Source organism: Talpa occidentalis, unplaced genomic scaffold (genome assembly GCF_014898055.3).
Source record: "Talpa occidentalis isolate TD23 unplaced genomic scaffold, MPIMG_talOcc4v2.1 talOcc4.3, whole genome shotgun sequence".
In the NCBI taxonomy this organism is placed as follows: domain Eukaryota; kingdom Metazoa; phylum Chordata; class Mammalia; order Eulipotyphla; family Talpidae; genus Talpa; species Talpa occidentalis.
The window spans coordinates 103,323,174-103,339,142 of NW_023603184.1; the positions used below are offsets into that span (position 1 = coordinate 103,323,174).

The following is a 15,969-nucleotide window of genomic DNA, read 5'->3' on the forward strand; positions in this document are numbered from 1 at the left end:
GGAGGAAACGAGAGACTCATTGCTGGATGCATTCAAACAGTGGGGAGCCACCATTCCTAGGCAGGCTGTCCAAGGCAGCGTGCACCCTGCAGACACTTGAAGGTGACTGAGACTTCTGAAGTCTCAGCACCCAGGAAAGTGTCTTCTAGTTGAATATAGTTGTTAGTAGCATATTAAATATTGCTGTGTTGATGGGCACAAAAGAGGGTGGAGTTAAAATCGCAAGTTACCCCTGCTTTGGTCTCAGGAAAGCATTCTGTAACTACACATCGCCCAGCAAAGCCAGTGGGGCTCATGTGCTGTTACTCAGGGTGTGTGTATTACCACATTATTGTGCAGACCTCAAAAAGGAAGTGAATGGACCTCATTGCAAAGCCAGATCTGGATTTCAAAGTTAAACTGAAGTTATCTTTGAGTATAATTAAAAAGGATACGTCAAAATTAAAACCATTGTTAAAATTAATCAAAGATTTAGAAAGGTAGAATGAACTCCAGAGCTGGAAATTACTGATTTAAACAATTGTTCTCACATTTTAAACTACATAATGAGCTAAAAATTATGAAGCCTCAGAGTATAGCTGTAAAGACTAGTCTTAAACTGAAGTCAGAATGAAATGTTTTAGCTTTCAAAACTAAAAAGCAGAACAATTACTCCCTACAAAATGGTATAGGAAGAGGTTTCTGACCCCTGCTAATTGTTTTATTATTCTTCAGAGGGGCGCACTGGCAGCATTTCCCAGGGTTTTCAGTAATTACACTCCATTCAATATCTGAAGAATTACAATAATTCTACATGGAATATACTTGTGCCCTTCAGATGCAAAGCCTTTAGAGAAGTGAAAAAACAACTTAAAGTAAATTAGCAGGAAAATTATCATAGTTACTGTTTATTTCAGGGCTCCATATATCAGAGGCTAATTATACATTGTATGTTACATTTTCTTGGAGGTGTTTGTAATATATTTCTCATGCTGATCAACAGACATACCAGATTTTTAGGATCCTTTATGAAAGTGAAGTTCAAACTTTTTCGACTGCCTCTTTGTGTGCGAGACATTTCCCATGCAGACACATGTCCCTTAATGCTTGCCAGAATCCTCAGAGTAGTAACGTTCAGTGAGGTATTGTGAGTATTCACATGTGTGTATTTGTAAAGCTTTGACTCTTCTATGAATTTTTCCTGCCAAGTAAGTTGGGTTTTTTCAATGCTATACAGCTTTCTCTGGGTCCTTGTCTATGCGTTGACAAGGCAGGAGAAGAGAGAAGAAAGCAGGGTCTGAAATTACCAGCAACTCAGATTGGAGAGTCTCTTTTCCTGACCGGAGTGTTAGAATTAACCCACCATCTCTGTGCGTCCCCTTTTGGAGTGTGAACAGCACAGATGCCCTGAGATGGTAGATCCTGGGGCCCCAGCTGCCCCAGCTACCAGGAGCAAGAAACGTGTGCCCTGCTGAGCAATGGGCTTAGGTCTCTATGATGTTTCTCCTCAAGTTCCTGTTCTTGAGATTCTCCTCTTTTGTTTCTCACTAAATTGAGTTCGCTACCAAAGAATCCCTTCTGATTCGTTATGGCAACCAAAGCTGGAAATTCAGAAGATCACTTACAGATGAAATTAACAAAGGATAAATTATCATTCATCGATATGATTGAATACATACTCATTTTCAAATATTTTTAAATGTGAATGACATGGAAAATGGCCATGATGCAGTGTGAAACAATTCAAATTAAAATAAAATATGTATGCAAAGTATGACCTCAATTTAAAAAAAAATGTGCATTTCAAACTGATGTTACTCCAGAACAAATTTAAAAATAAAAGTTTTTAAAAGGGAAAACCTGAACTAAAAATATGCCTTTATATATTTATTTTTTAAATATTAGCAGGAAATCTACCAAAATATTAGTGAAGTTACTGTGTGAAGTAGTGCTCTAAGTGATTTTTACTTTATTCTTAACCTTTTCTATATTTTCTCATCTTCAAAAATGTGCTTATGTTACTGTTATAATAAAAAAGGAAGAACTGAAAAGGGGGAAGGATGGGAGGGAGGGAGAATGAAGCGAAGGAGAGAGCGAGAGTAGAAAATCAAATAATTAAGATGAACATTAAAACATGCACGTTTCCTGGGAAATTAGAAAGTTGGGTTTTGTGTGAAGTGTGTATGGAAAAGCACAGGTAGAATAGTTTCGCTAAGACTGTTAAATCAAGATAATCGATACCTCATCACCAAATTCTATTTACTATGGTGAGGAACTTGACAAGCTAGGCCTTCTCCAAATCTAGGCTGGTTCCAAATTCTCTTATAAATTCAGTGGCCACAAAAAAGAATGGTAAAAACTCATCCCAAGTAGTAAGGTAGTCTCAGGAAGAATGAATTGCTTTTTATGTCCTGAGGAACAAGTAAACAGTAAGGCTAGAGTTATGCTGTGAGTATTCCTGAGAATTTGCCCTCTGTATGTGAGTGTGGGTGCCTCTTTCAAGTAATCGAGCAGTTATAGATCAGCTGTTGCCTCCAGATATCAACATCTCACAATGAGCTATTTTTCTTGGTACCGGTATTGCCAAATAAATCATGGTTTGTTTTCCTTTTTTGGATTATACACTAAGCTCACTTGCATATCAGTCTTTCTTTTTTCTTTATTCTTTTTAGCGCATGATTGCAAATACTGCCCGAACAGTGAGATACTGCAGGAGCCAGCCCTTCAGTAAGTTAAATGTCACTGCATGCTGCAATGTGTATCTTGATGATTAAGTCCTTTTTAATGAGCCTACGGTGACACTTTGGGAATCTGTACAACATTTGATTGATTCTGAGACACTTTGCCCCATGAATTCCATGGCATGGAAGCCATCAGTTTAAAGACTTCTTTGTTGTTGTAAACGAAGAAAATATTTCCTTGGTTATAAAACTAGAAAATAGCCATAGGAATATTGTTCTGTGAATGAATTTAAAGAGAATTAATTTGCTTTTTGCAGTGTGGCTAGAGACAACTAAGGAATAATTGCCAACAAATTCTGCCTCAAACCGACTTTATTTATGAGTCACTGCTTGATCTTGAGAAATGCACATCAACTCTTGATTACTCATCTGTCGTTTGTAAACTGGGAGAGATAGTATTTATTCTCTTTTGGGGTATAATGAGAATACATTAAATTAAGTGTATAGCACATTTGTAAAAGGGCTCATAACTGGAATTCATATTATATTTCTAGTAATCCGCGGTGAATTTAGTGTTCTTTTAAAACCTGAACATATAGCGCAATAGCTGGCATAATACAGTGCTTCAGTATAAAATTATTACTACTAATAAATAGCCATTTTTATTATGTCGAGAGTTGAGTTGCATCATAGCACCAGATCCTCATGCCAGACCTGTGCTGTTTCTCTTCTGGGCTGGGACTTAGACCAGGGGATGGAGCTCTGGCTTCCTCAGGCTGGGCTGAGAGTGAGGGGGTGGCCCCTGTGAAGTTTTTTGCAAACTTCGTTGTATGAGTCACTTGCAGACATTTGGCTCATTAAGTCAACATGATAATTTGACAGGAATATGACTGTCAGGCTACCAGTAGCTTCCCCTCCAATAAACTCAAGGATAAGAGACTAAGAGGTTCTCATTTTATTAATCAGAGCTATGTTTGTCCTTCCTGGCACAGGACTGGCCCAAAGCAAAGATTTGCTAACATCAGATGCCAGAACTGCTAAATGTTCATTTTTTTAATGTACAGGGGGAAATATCTAGGAAAAGTAATCTTGGCTTTGGGAGCAAGTAGACCTTTAAAAAATTGATTCAAATGATTGTGCTTCCTCTTCCTTCTAAAGTGAGAATAGCCTTGCACATCAACTATTCCTATGTGGGTTCTGCTAGAATTAAATTGTCCCATGTCTTTTCACCTAGTAATTTAGTATGTATATAAAGATATGATCATAAAGCAGTGAATATGAGAATATGTAAGTGATTCCAGTCTATAGCTGGGATCTTGAATCTATGGCCCTTCAGGAAATTCCTGAAATTCTATGCAGTATTTTGTGTACCTGAGAGGCTCATAGCCTTAAGAAGGTTCTCAGTGATGTCCAAGAACCAAAGAACCATACTAGGATATGTTCTGCTCTATGAACCTCTTTGAAAGTAAATCCTACATTCTTTGACATCTTCTTCTAGAGAGGAAGTGGGGGCAGCATTAATATATTTTTTTAAAATTCCATTGCATTTGTTGAAGTTATCAGTAACTGCTGGTAAACAACAGCTGCTCAGCTCTGAAGTCAACAATCTATAGATAAAGCTATAGGAATAGATTCATAAACATTGTGGGAATATGTACAATGTAATTACAGTATATTGTACATGTAGAGTACACTGCCAGTAAGAAGCAAGGAAATTAAACACTGTGGTATTATTTATATGTGATAATTATACTGATGAGTTTCTTCTTAGAGCAAGCAGGGGCCTTTGTATCTTCCTTCTTCTTTTCTATGTTCAGACCTGCAATGTTCTTCTCCACCCCTTATGCAGATGGCATTATAATTGTCTTTGGGATGGTGCGCGGCTTTTAGAAGAGCAAATGGACTGCAGAAAGCAATGTGCTGTGGCAGGAAGAACGCTGGTCTGGCTTGGCCACTCCCTTCCTCTGCTAGGCCAGAGCCCCACACCAAAAATCCATGAGACAGAGGTTGCCCACATAGAAATGTTGGTTCTAAAAAGGGCATTCTTTTCCCTTTTACTTTGAAATAATTCACCATTTTTAAATGGGGAGAATTCCCTGGAAAGAGATCTAGATTTCTCGATTCTGGAAAATAGGAAAATCTGGTAACCTCTGCAGCAAATTCCCACGTGGTAGCAACATGCAGGGGCTGAACCGTCACTTCCAATGGGACCTGCTTTTCCAGCTCACCACTGTCCTCCTTAGTCATCTTTAATCCCTGCTATGGTCTTGTGACTCTTATTTCAGCCTGGTTTTAGGGAAGCCATTTAATTCCAGATAGCTCCATTGCTCTCAGGCTTGAGGGAGTGGATCAGAATAAAATGGCAACTGAGATTTCAGAACAGATAGCACTAGAGAATCAAAAGTCTAGCAGGGGCCTCCTCGGTGGCGCAGCAGTTGAGCGCTGGGTTGTGAAGCTGCCCACAGCCTCTGTAGTGCTGGTTCGATCCCCAGCTGCTCTCCTGCCGCCCGCTCTGCTCCCCGCTCTGGCTCTGGTGAATTCTCTCACCCTCCTGCGCTTCTGACTGTACCCAGTGCTTATATAAATAAATAAATAAATAAATAAATCTTAAAAAAAAAAGTCTAGCAGAAGTCATGACAAGTTGGTTTTCTTCCAAGTAGGTGCAGTCTCTAAGAACACAGTCTGTGCGTGAATGCTGTGCGTTGTATGCAAGAAACAAGAGGGCTCAGACTTACTAGTCTCACTGATTTGATTCAGTTCAGCCCAGGTATTAAATGCTTTGGTTAGGGGCTAATGAAAATCATGTCTTTTGCCATTAGCCCTCATTTGAGTGAAAGGGGGCAGAGTTCGGAGTGTGAAACCCAGATGGGGTGGTACGGAAAACAGTTTTAAAGTGTAACCAGGCAATGGTTTCACTTTTACTTGGTTCTCGTTTTCTCTTTCTCCATATATACACATAAAATTAAGAAATGCAACACAAAGGACAATGACCAAAATAGGTGATTTGAGGGAAGGAGAGGGAGCAACCAAGTGGAAACATTTCAATGACTGTGGTGTGTTGAACGGTCTTGATGGAACCTAGGAATCCATGCAAAATATATTAAGTAGTTGGAGAAAATAAAGCTGAATCTCATATGCATGTATCACACAACGCCTGGTCTGTTCTTTTCTCTTTTAACAGATCCCGACGCAGCTCAAGCTAATAAGAACCATCAGGATGTCCGGAGTTATGTACGGCAATTAAATGTGATTGACAACCAGAGAACTTTATCACAGATGTCACACAGATTAGAGCCTCGCCGACCGTAGACATTTAAAGTGCCCAGAACAGTGGTTTGTCTCCAGTCCACAATCTTTCAAAAATGCCATTTATGTTACCACTTGACTGTATTGTCACTAGAGAATTCTACAAAACAAGCAAAAAACACAGCCTGAGACACCTCAGGACTGCATTCAGCTTACCAGCGTCACGATGAGAGAAGACATTATTGGACTTGCATAGAGCTTGCACACTCTAGCTTAGGAATGCCCACTTCGTAGTCACCCCATTTCATTTCCATTTGTGCCATCTTCTTTGCTGAAACCTAAAATAAGGCCCACATGAAGAGTGTGGTAGAAATATACCATTGTCAAGAGAATTATCAAGCCCCTGACATTTTTCTAGGAGTGTTTACAAGATGACATGAGCTATGAATGGGATTTGTTTGACTACGTCAGAGGTGATATTGTTTCCTAGTTTCTAACTCAACATCTTGATTTAGAGCATGGGATTACTGGAAGGTTTGCAGGATCCACGTAAGTCCAAATTATAGGCTGTATTTGTCCTTCTTCATAGTCTTACCTCTGAAGAAATTGAACCTGTCCACATTACTATACAACATTATGGCTAATTGTGTAATTTAGGGAGGACTGGTCTGTAATTTCTGGATGGCATATAGAATAATATTTATGTTTACATGTAACTTTTTTAAACTTACAAATCAGGATTACGTACTTAAGAATTTCACTAAGAAACTCCAAGGTTCTTAAAATTGCCAGCGTAAAAATAAAAATAAATAACATTTCAGAAGAGCACAATATGCACAAAACATTTTTCAAAATTAAAATATTTTCCTGGGCATTAAAAACCTTTACTATTGGCTAATTATTATTACTAATTAAAATACACATATTTTCTGGAGTTAAATGTTATTACAAATACCTTAATTTTCAGCAATTGTTTTGCACTTTCAAATAGATTGTAAATAGTTCATTCAATCAATGTTATAGTTATTTATTTGCTACATAATAGATGTTGTGCCAAATAATTACTTTTTATTTATTTAGTATGTAATTTTTGAGTACATTTTTTCCTCTTAGGAAATTAGTCTACATTTAATGCATAGGGATTGTATGTATGTATATCTCCTGTAAATACCAGCTAGTATCTTCATTAAATATAATTGTTGACAAGAACTGGTTGTGCTGTTCTCAGTTCCTATAATGTGAGAAGAATATGGTGAGATCTTAGTATGATGAGATCCTGGAGTTTTTAGATGAAATAAAATTCACATGCTATAAAAATCACCCTTTAAAAATAATTAATTCAGTGGTTTTTAGTATAGTCACCAGGTTATACAACCATTAATCACTATATAATCCGAGGTCATTCTCGCATCCCTAAAAGAAACCCCATACTCAGTAGCAGTCTCTTCTCATTCTCCTCTTTCCCTAGTTCCTGGAAATCACGAATCTGCTTCCTGTCTCTGAGGATTTACTATTCTGGACATCTCATATAAATGGGATCATATGATCTGTGGCCTTGTGTGTCTGTTTTCTTTCACCTGATAGAATGTTTTCAAGGTTCATCCACATTATAGCATGTATCAGTACTTCATTCCTATGTATGGCTAAATAATAATATCCATTATATGGATAATACCACATGTTGACCTTTCATAAGCTGATGGACATTTGGACTATTCCAAGTTTTGGACTGTTTGGGAACATTGCTGTTATGAAGGGGCACTGGATTTTAGATCAACCTGGTATGGAGGCTGATACCGTTTCTCAGTGATTTAAGTACTTAGTAAATATTTGATGAAAAGACTTTCAAAAGTCTTTCAATTCCAGACATGTTTCTATTTTTCAATGTCAGAATTTTCCAGAGTGCATTTCAGTCTATACTAACCTCACAAGCTCACAAGTTGTTCCTCCAAAAAAATAGAAACACAACTGCAAAACATAACGCAAAACAAAAATGGTATCTTTGAGAACCACCACACAATGTACCACATTCTCAGATCTGATTCCTGGTACATATTAACATATTAAAGGCTCTGGAAAATCCTGTTGTGGTCCCTGTAAATGTCCTGCAACCCAAGTCCAGGGAAGCCAGACAAGTGCTTTTCTGTGTTCCTTTACACAATAGTTCAAAGTCCCCAGGAGGAGGGGTGTTGTTTGATGCCGTGTTATGCCTTCTACCCAGCAGCAAGCAACAATGCCTGGAACTTACTAGAGAATTTTTTTTAAGTCACTGAATAAATTTTCTTGAAGTCATTATTATTCAGCATTTTACTATCTCATAAGCTTCAGTATAAGCTACAAAATTTTCACCATTATATAGTTTTCTAGATGATTTTAAAAGATGACAAACAGCTGATAGGCTACCCCTTGGGTATCCCTGCTCTTGTTTTACTCTCCTTTCCTCCTCCCTTCTTTAAAAGCTGTAGTCTATTCTGACAGCTCCTTTCCCTCAAGTCCATGGTGACTGCTACTTTATGACCTTCTTTTAAATTCGTTTCCATGTTATTCAAAATTAATACATATTCTCCTATGTATATTCCCTTTGGTCTTCTAGATGAGAGTAACTATTGCTGTACTTAATAAAGATAAGAGATTTTTAATTGTGTCTGGCTGCTTTGAAAGTGCATTAAACTCCATTATTCAAGGTAGCGATGCTGAAGTAAAAGAATTCAGACTCCAAAAATGAAGAGTAGTAGCCAAGCAACCCTTCCTGAAGCAGGAGATGCAGTTAATATTTTAAAATTTGCAAACAAGCCAAAAGAAAATGAGGTGCCTACAGGGTCATAAGAAGGATAATGAGGTTTGCTGGAAGACGTGAAAAGGAAGAAAGAATGTTTTTACCAAAAGCGCCTGTAGAAAATTAGACATTTAAGTGTTTAACATACCTGCTTAGTAAGGTCATTGGCACAGTGTACAAAAGCTAAGCTTTTCCAGCAATTTTTGAATACCATGCAGGTTAAATAGATTTCTCCTGAATTCAATGGCATTTCCTCTTAAATATGAATGCAGATCAATGACTACCCATGTGAGAAAATTAAAAGAAGTGTCATTCTGATTTCAAATTGTGCTTTTAGATTTTTTAAAACTCAGCACAGAATATGCAGTATGGTAAAAATAAACTCCTACCTTGAATAGCTTTCCTTTTACTGTCAATCTAAAATGTATTACATTCCTTGCTGTAGAATAATCCTAGTTTTCTTTATTTGTTCTTCATAGGTGGAGTATGGTGCTAGGTGGGCAGGTGACAGCATTGCTGACATAAACCCTTTGACTTTATTAGGTATTATTAGTTATCTCTTTACTTATTCATTCACAAGTAGTATAGGGATTTACACATGGCCAAATCCTCTGTGTCTCAGGAATCAGTGGTTTCAAAATATAGAAAGTCCCAGTTTTCCTTGAGCTTATCATTTAGTGGGAGAGGCAGTTGACTAATCAAATGATCATACAAGCAAGTAAATATAAAAACAATATACAGAATATGGTGTTAAAGAACATGTAATAAAGGAATTAAACCTGATGTGAGGTGAGCAAATGTTTCCTGTGGAAGTAACAACTGACCTGATTGCTGAAGGATGAAATGCTAACCAAGTGGAGCCAGGAGGAGAAACTGTTCCAAGCAAGAAATAACCTGGGCAGTTGGAAAGTGGGGCGAGCTCCCTTGGGCAGAGCAGAGAACAGGCTGAGCATGCCCCAAGATGGACTGGAGGCCTTGGCAGAGCTTACTAAGGAGCTTCATCTTTTACCCAAGAGCAGAAAGAAGCCAGTGAAGTGCTCGAGGGGGCGTTGCATTCTAATGGCAGCCCTTAGGGGGCGGGGCCCCTGCTTTCTGTTACCACACTGCAGATGACACATGGTGTCATCACTAATTCTTTAATTACTTTATTATGCAGGCTTAAAGGTCAGGCAGAGGGAATTGTGACTAGTAGCAAATATTAAAAGGCAGTGGTGGACCCAGATAGCGAGAGTCAGACACCACACTTCCTTTTAATTTTGGGATGTCGCAAAAGACGTTTAACATAAAATTTACCATTCTAGCCCTTTTTAAGTGTACAGTTCAGCGGCATAAAGTACATTCCGTGTTGTGCAACCATCACCACTAGCCTTTCATTAACGCAAACTGAAACTCCAATTACACAACTCCCCACATCCTCCTCCTCCTCAACCCTTCGTAACCACGATTCCACTTTCTGTCTCTATGACTGTGGAGATCACATAAATACAACCATACAGTACTTGCCCTTTTGTGTCTGGTTTGCTCACTTGGCTGTTTTCAAGGTTTATCCAGGTTGTAGCCTGTATCAGAATATCCTTTTGTGGTTGTTTTTTTTTTTTTCAATAAGGCTGTGAAGTATTGCATTTTCAGCCCATACCACTTTGTTTATCCATACATCCATCAGTGAGTATTTGGTCATGTTTCCACCTTTTGACATTGTGAACAATGCTGCTGTGAACATGGGTATGCATATGTTGGAGTCCCAGCTTTCAGGTTTTTGGATATGAACCTGGAATTGTTGAATCGCACAGTAATTCGGTGCTTTTTTTTTTTTGAAGAACTGGCAGACTGTCTTTCCCATAGTCATTGCACCATTTAATGGACTGCATTTGACAGAGCCCATGCTTCCCTGTGTCATTCCCTTGGAGACTGAGGCTGCCATGTGTGGCAGTGGCCAAGGGAACCAGGGCTCAGTATGTGGATGTCCATGCCCAGAGCAGAGAGACTCTATTTGCTGCTGTGACTTTCTTCAAGCCAGAACAACCCAGAGTCTTGCTGCAATGTTGTTAATGTGTCAAACTGCTGTTGCCTGTTGCCTGACACTAGAGGATGCAAGGACTGGAAGAAATGTTACTAATCTCAAGAGAACAGGAGCGTGGGAAGAGGAAGTGTCTTTTTTGTTTTGGCTCCTTTGTAGAGGTGTGTCCTGTAACTCAGGGAAGGCCAAGAGCAACGCTACAGAAAACCAGAATCTATGTTCCAAGACATTCAAATTTAGGGAGATTGGGACTAAAGCCCTGCTCTAAAGATGCAAAGTACTGTGAATTTATGGGTGCTGGCATGGGAGCACCTCCAGATTTGGGGAAGGCAGAGGCTGGGGTCAGCACGTGTGAAAGCTGCCCAATTTTGCAATCGTCTCTTCCCCTCAGCTTCTGCAGGGAGGGTTCAGACATTTCTAAAGCAGGGAGAGTTGACAAGAGTGGAATTGTGTGGTAGCAGCACCAATACAAGAAAATAGTTGGAATGAAAGTTGTCATAAAATTCTTCAGAACAGGGCCTCCCATGTGGCCTAGGGCTTAAGTCCCAGCACTATCACCTCTGTGGTCTGAGTTCGATGCCCAGCCAGGGAGCTACCCACAAGGTGCAGCAGACCTCTCCTGTCTCACCTGCTGCTCCTCTCAGTAGTGTATTTCAGTCAGTTTGCCTGTTCTGCTCCCCACTCTGTCTCTGGTGAATGCTCTCACCACCTGCACCTCGGGCCTATACCCCAGCTCTTCTAAGCACAAATAAATAAAAATAAATCATTATTAAAAATTCTTCGGAATAGGTTTTTGTAGCAATTGAGAACAAAAGAGGACACCCTGGTGAGTGCTCCATCCATGCCCTTAGCCAGAGGCAGGTGACAAGAGCCTCTAGCATGATACCAACAGGGACCTGGCAGGAATAGAGAACTGATGGTTCCAGATGGAATTCTGACATTTTTAAGGCAGAAGGACAGACTCTTCTGGTTAAGTCTCACCAACCTAGAAAAGGGTTCTAGGTGAGAAGACAGAGCAGCTCTGAAGGTAGAAAATTCAAACCCCTCCCAGCCCCCAACCAAGATGCAGCTTTAGAAGGATGAAGAAAGAGCTGGTTCCGTGAAAAGATAACCCATACCAGCAAGTGCATCAGTTTTTATGTGTATGAGAGTTCTCCAAAGAAACAGCACCAAAGAACATGCATAGGGAGATGAGATTTATTGTGAGGAATTGGCTCGATGTCATTATGGAGCTGAAGAGTCCAAAAGTCTGCAGTGTAGGCCGACCGGTTGGAGACACAGGGCAGCTGAAGATGCAGATGAAATCCCAATCAGTCTACTGGAGAGTTCCCTCTTTTTCCAGGAGGCCAGTCTTTTGCTCTAATTGAAACCTGAGCCCCGCAGCGTGGACTGCAGGGTAAGGCAGGCATTTTCCCATTGCGGCCTAAGCAGCTGGAGTGGTTGGAAAAACGTGGTGGTTTTCCCCTCCTGTGCCAGAAGTTGCTGCCTGTGGGCAGCCCCACCCTCAGCACCAACCTGGTTTTGAGCCTGAGCCCTTGCTGGGAGTGCGGCCTCGGGACGGCACCCAGGCTCTCCAGCAGAAGGCTGGGTGGGTTGTTGATTGATGGTGGGCCCAGCACTAACCTTCTAATTTGTGGCACTTTGATCGTAGAATGAACAAATAAGCTATAAACTAAATGAACCAATCCTGTTCATCAGTTCATTAGTTAATTATTTACTACCAGATGGGTTGATTGGTCTTAAAATGGCCCAGTTGACCACTTGGAATTGAAAATGGTTCATTCAGGCAGGTATCAATTAACGTGGGACACCCTGAAAGAGGATATAAAGCAGGGCAGGAGCTGGCTTGGGAGACCCAAACTCCCGCTCTATTCCTGGTCTCGAAAGAAGCGTCCAGCAGCCAACCCTCCAAAGAGAGAAGCCACAGAGCAGCAACCAGGCAGGTGCACCTGCCTCCGGTCCTGCTGGTGCCACCACCTGAAAAGAGTACCAGAGGCCCCTGGCCTGTGGTCGCAAAGAGCTGTTTGTTGTTGGTGTAGACCAACACTCACAAGGAGCTTTAACACTGGTGTATCTTACATCACATCTGGTGACTGGGTGGCCAGCTCTACTGGCCAGTACTGCCCAGGACAGCTGATGGGTGATGGCATTCTGTGTCTGAGTCACATGGTGTATCTGATCGTCCAGCATCACATCTGAGTGTTGCTGCCTCCATTGCTGTCTGGTCCAGCATCAGGCACTGTCTGCCCAACATTCAGACCGTGGCTGTGGGCGGCTGCAGCATCATCTCAGCGGCCCCTCCTGTGAGTGCCTCCAGCTGTGGAGAGTTGGATCCTGGCCTGCTACTTGCTGGCTGCCTCGAGCTCCAGTCCCTCCAGGCACTATTTGACCAAGTGACCTTTTGTTTGGGACTTCCAGACAGTGGACATGATCTGGGGTGAGATAGCCATTTGTGGCCTTAGAAACTCTGTTTCTCCTGTTTGTTAAATAAACCCCATTGTTGTTGCTGGGCCTGAGTGGTCTTGCATTTGTGCATGTGGGTGCAAACCCACAGTGACCTGTCATCTATTGATTGGGCACTGTCCTTGCATGGCTATTGCCCCCTATGGCCCTCTTTCATATGCAGGTCTTCAACTGATTGGATGAGGCTCATTTATGTGTCCACTGTCAAGGGAGGAGGAGGTCCTCAAATGGAATGGTTGATTTCTCTCCAGTAGCCTTTTGTCTTCCAGCAGGCTAGCCTGGGTTTATTCAACTTGTTGACTTGAAAGTTTCCCTGAAGTTCAAGATAGGCAAGAATTCTTGAGGTTCAGGCTCAGGATGGGCACGCCATCACCTCTATGCATTCTGCTGGCCAAAGTGGGCCAAGAGGTCAGCCAAAACTCAAAGGGTGGAGAAGTAATTCAATCTCTGGATTGCAGAGTTGGAACACCTCATCACAAAATTGTGGACACAGGGAAAGGAAAATTGTTGCCATTTTTTGCAAAAAGCTTACTAGTGTGAGAATAACACATTATATGAGCCGCTGAATACTTTACTGCTCTTGTTTGGGGAGAGTCTTCTAGACCCCAGAGATGCCAAAGGGCGAAAGACCCTCTGGTGTGAATCTAATAGTTTTCAGGGAAGGAACACAGGATAGCAGAAAGTTAACAGTCTTAAGCTGGGTTTGATTGAGTTTGATTCAAACAAACTCAATCCTCCAGTTTATAAATACCGTCATGTGTATTAGGATAGAAGGTGAGCCCCCTCTCCAGATAGCACTGCCCCATAGACAGCTTCTTCTCAACTAGAAGTCTTTGCGCCCCAGCCTGCATGCTTGCATGCAGTGGCCCTTCACTGTGAACTTTGGCCAATGTATTTAACTCTAAGCTTCAATTTCACCATTTGCTGACGGAAATTATAATACCTCCCTCACTGAGGCTATTTGAGGACTCCATGAGTTAAGGTGTATAAGTACCTAGCACACTGAGTGCTTGGAGCTCAAGAAATATTAGTGCCTTTCCTGCCTGTCTGCTATAATGAGAGGCCACAGTAAAGAGTACTTTAGCATGTCCAAGGGCACCTGAGAGTCTTCAATCAAACCAATTATGAAAGGGTGGGAAAGGAAAGAAACGTGTGTGGGGCTGAGGGTCATTGAAATTGAGCTGGATGGAAGAGCAGTTCAAGGGACCTTTATGATGCTCATTTTTTATACCCCAAACATGGGTTACACCAATTTTGGAGTTTATTGCTGCAATAATCGAAATAGTGGGCAGGGGGAACATTATCTTGTATAAATCCAATTAAAAGTTTCTTTTGCAGTGGAATAGAAAATATTTCATATTGCTGAATGAAAGACAGGAGAAGAGAAAATAGAAAAAGTAAAAAAAGGTGTTGTAGGGTAAGGAAAAAATGTCAGGCTTTTCTGCCCTCCTGCCATCAGGATAGATGATGGATCCTTGCGGTCCTGAATGCATGCCTGATGGCGGGCACCTGGAGTAGGGTGTGGGCATAGGTAGATGAGATTCACCTGGGCTGAGACTGGGCTTTTAAGGGCGGCGTCACGAGGAAGCCAAGAAGCAGCAGAAGCCAAGAGAGAAGCAGAGCACGCGGGAGAGCCCAGATAGAGTGAAGACTTGCTAAGAGCTGGGAGGCCTGCCAGCCTTCCGGCCCCCCAGTACCCTTGCCTGCCATGTACCAGGTAAATCCCGATAAAAGACCTGCAAAAACCACTGAGGACTCTGACTCCTTCTTTACCCAGTCTGCTGGATCATAGAAAACCTGCTCAGTGTCCTGTCCTGACAGCACAGGTGTGCTTCTTACCAACAGATAAAATGTTCATTTATGAAAGAGTAAATCAAAAAAGGAACCAAAGTCGTACATATGAGAACATATTAGAAGTTAAATTTCAGCCTGAGCTAGAATTCACTCCATAGAAATACATATGAGTACCTAAGAAGGAAGCTCTTCTTCGTTGTTCCAGTTTTCTCTCACCTGATGTTCACAGGCCATTATAAAATGCACTTATATGTCTGGTTTCAGAAATTAAATTGAAGGTATAAGCAAAGAGTACATTAAATTAGGGATTATTGCTTCTGGCACTCTATGGGAACCAGGTGATGCTGGGCCATTTTAATTAAGAAATTGTTTTCCATAACAACAGAAGCAAATGAATAACATTAAGTCAACATTGAAACAGTCGCAGGTAGGAGGGATTATGGGAATAACGAGATGCACATTTGTATTTGTATTATAGGCTTAATTGCAGAATTCACTTGTGCTTTAGGATGAAAATATTTTTGGAGGAATTGAACAAAATCTATGACACAAGGCAAGGAAATATTTTAAGGAACAAGAGAAGATGAGATCACCAGAAGGAAAAAGAAGAAATTCAGTACTTCTATTTAAAAGTAAGAGAAAAGGGCCTCCCTTGTGGTGCAAAAGATTAAGTCTCAGTACTATGAAGCAATCCCCAGCCACTGCAACAGGAGTTCGATTCCCCCCCAACCCCACTGCGTCCCCTGCCCCAGCTAACCCACGAGTTGCAGCACACCTCTCCTCTCTTGCCCGCTGCTCCCCTCAGCAGTGTATTTCAGTCAATCTGCCTGTTCTGCTCTCCACTCTAACTCTGCTGAATCCTTTTACCTCCCCCCACCCCACACCTCTGGCCTACACCCCAGCTCATGTAATAAGTAAATAAATCTTTAAAATAAATAAATAAAAGCAAGAGAAAAACAAGTAGAAGGAAAACACGAACACTGAGTCCAGAATTTGAAATACAAATTTCTCTC

General features: G+C 41.1%; 1 protein-coding gene across 12 annotated transcripts in view; it reads left to right on the forward strand.

The window, feature by feature from the left end:
• RAPGEF4 (Rap guanine nucleotide exchange factor 4) overlaps window positions 1-7,115 on the forward strand; it is a 279,874-nt gene extending 272,759 nt beyond the window's left edge. For all 12 annotated transcript variants that reach the window (XM_037523555.2, XM_054699866.1, XM_037523553.2 and 9 more), the window contains 2 exons: window positions 2,652-2,706; window positions 5,842-7,115. In XM_037523555.2, coding sequence (XP_037379452.1) covers window positions 2,652-2,706; window positions 5,842-5,969 — 183 coding nt within the window. In that variant the 3' untranslated portion in view covers window positions 5,970-7,115. The remainder of the gene's footprint in view (window positions 1-2,651; window positions 2,707-5,841) is intronic.
• The last annotated feature ends 8,854 nt before the right edge of the window (window positions 7,116-15,969 follow it).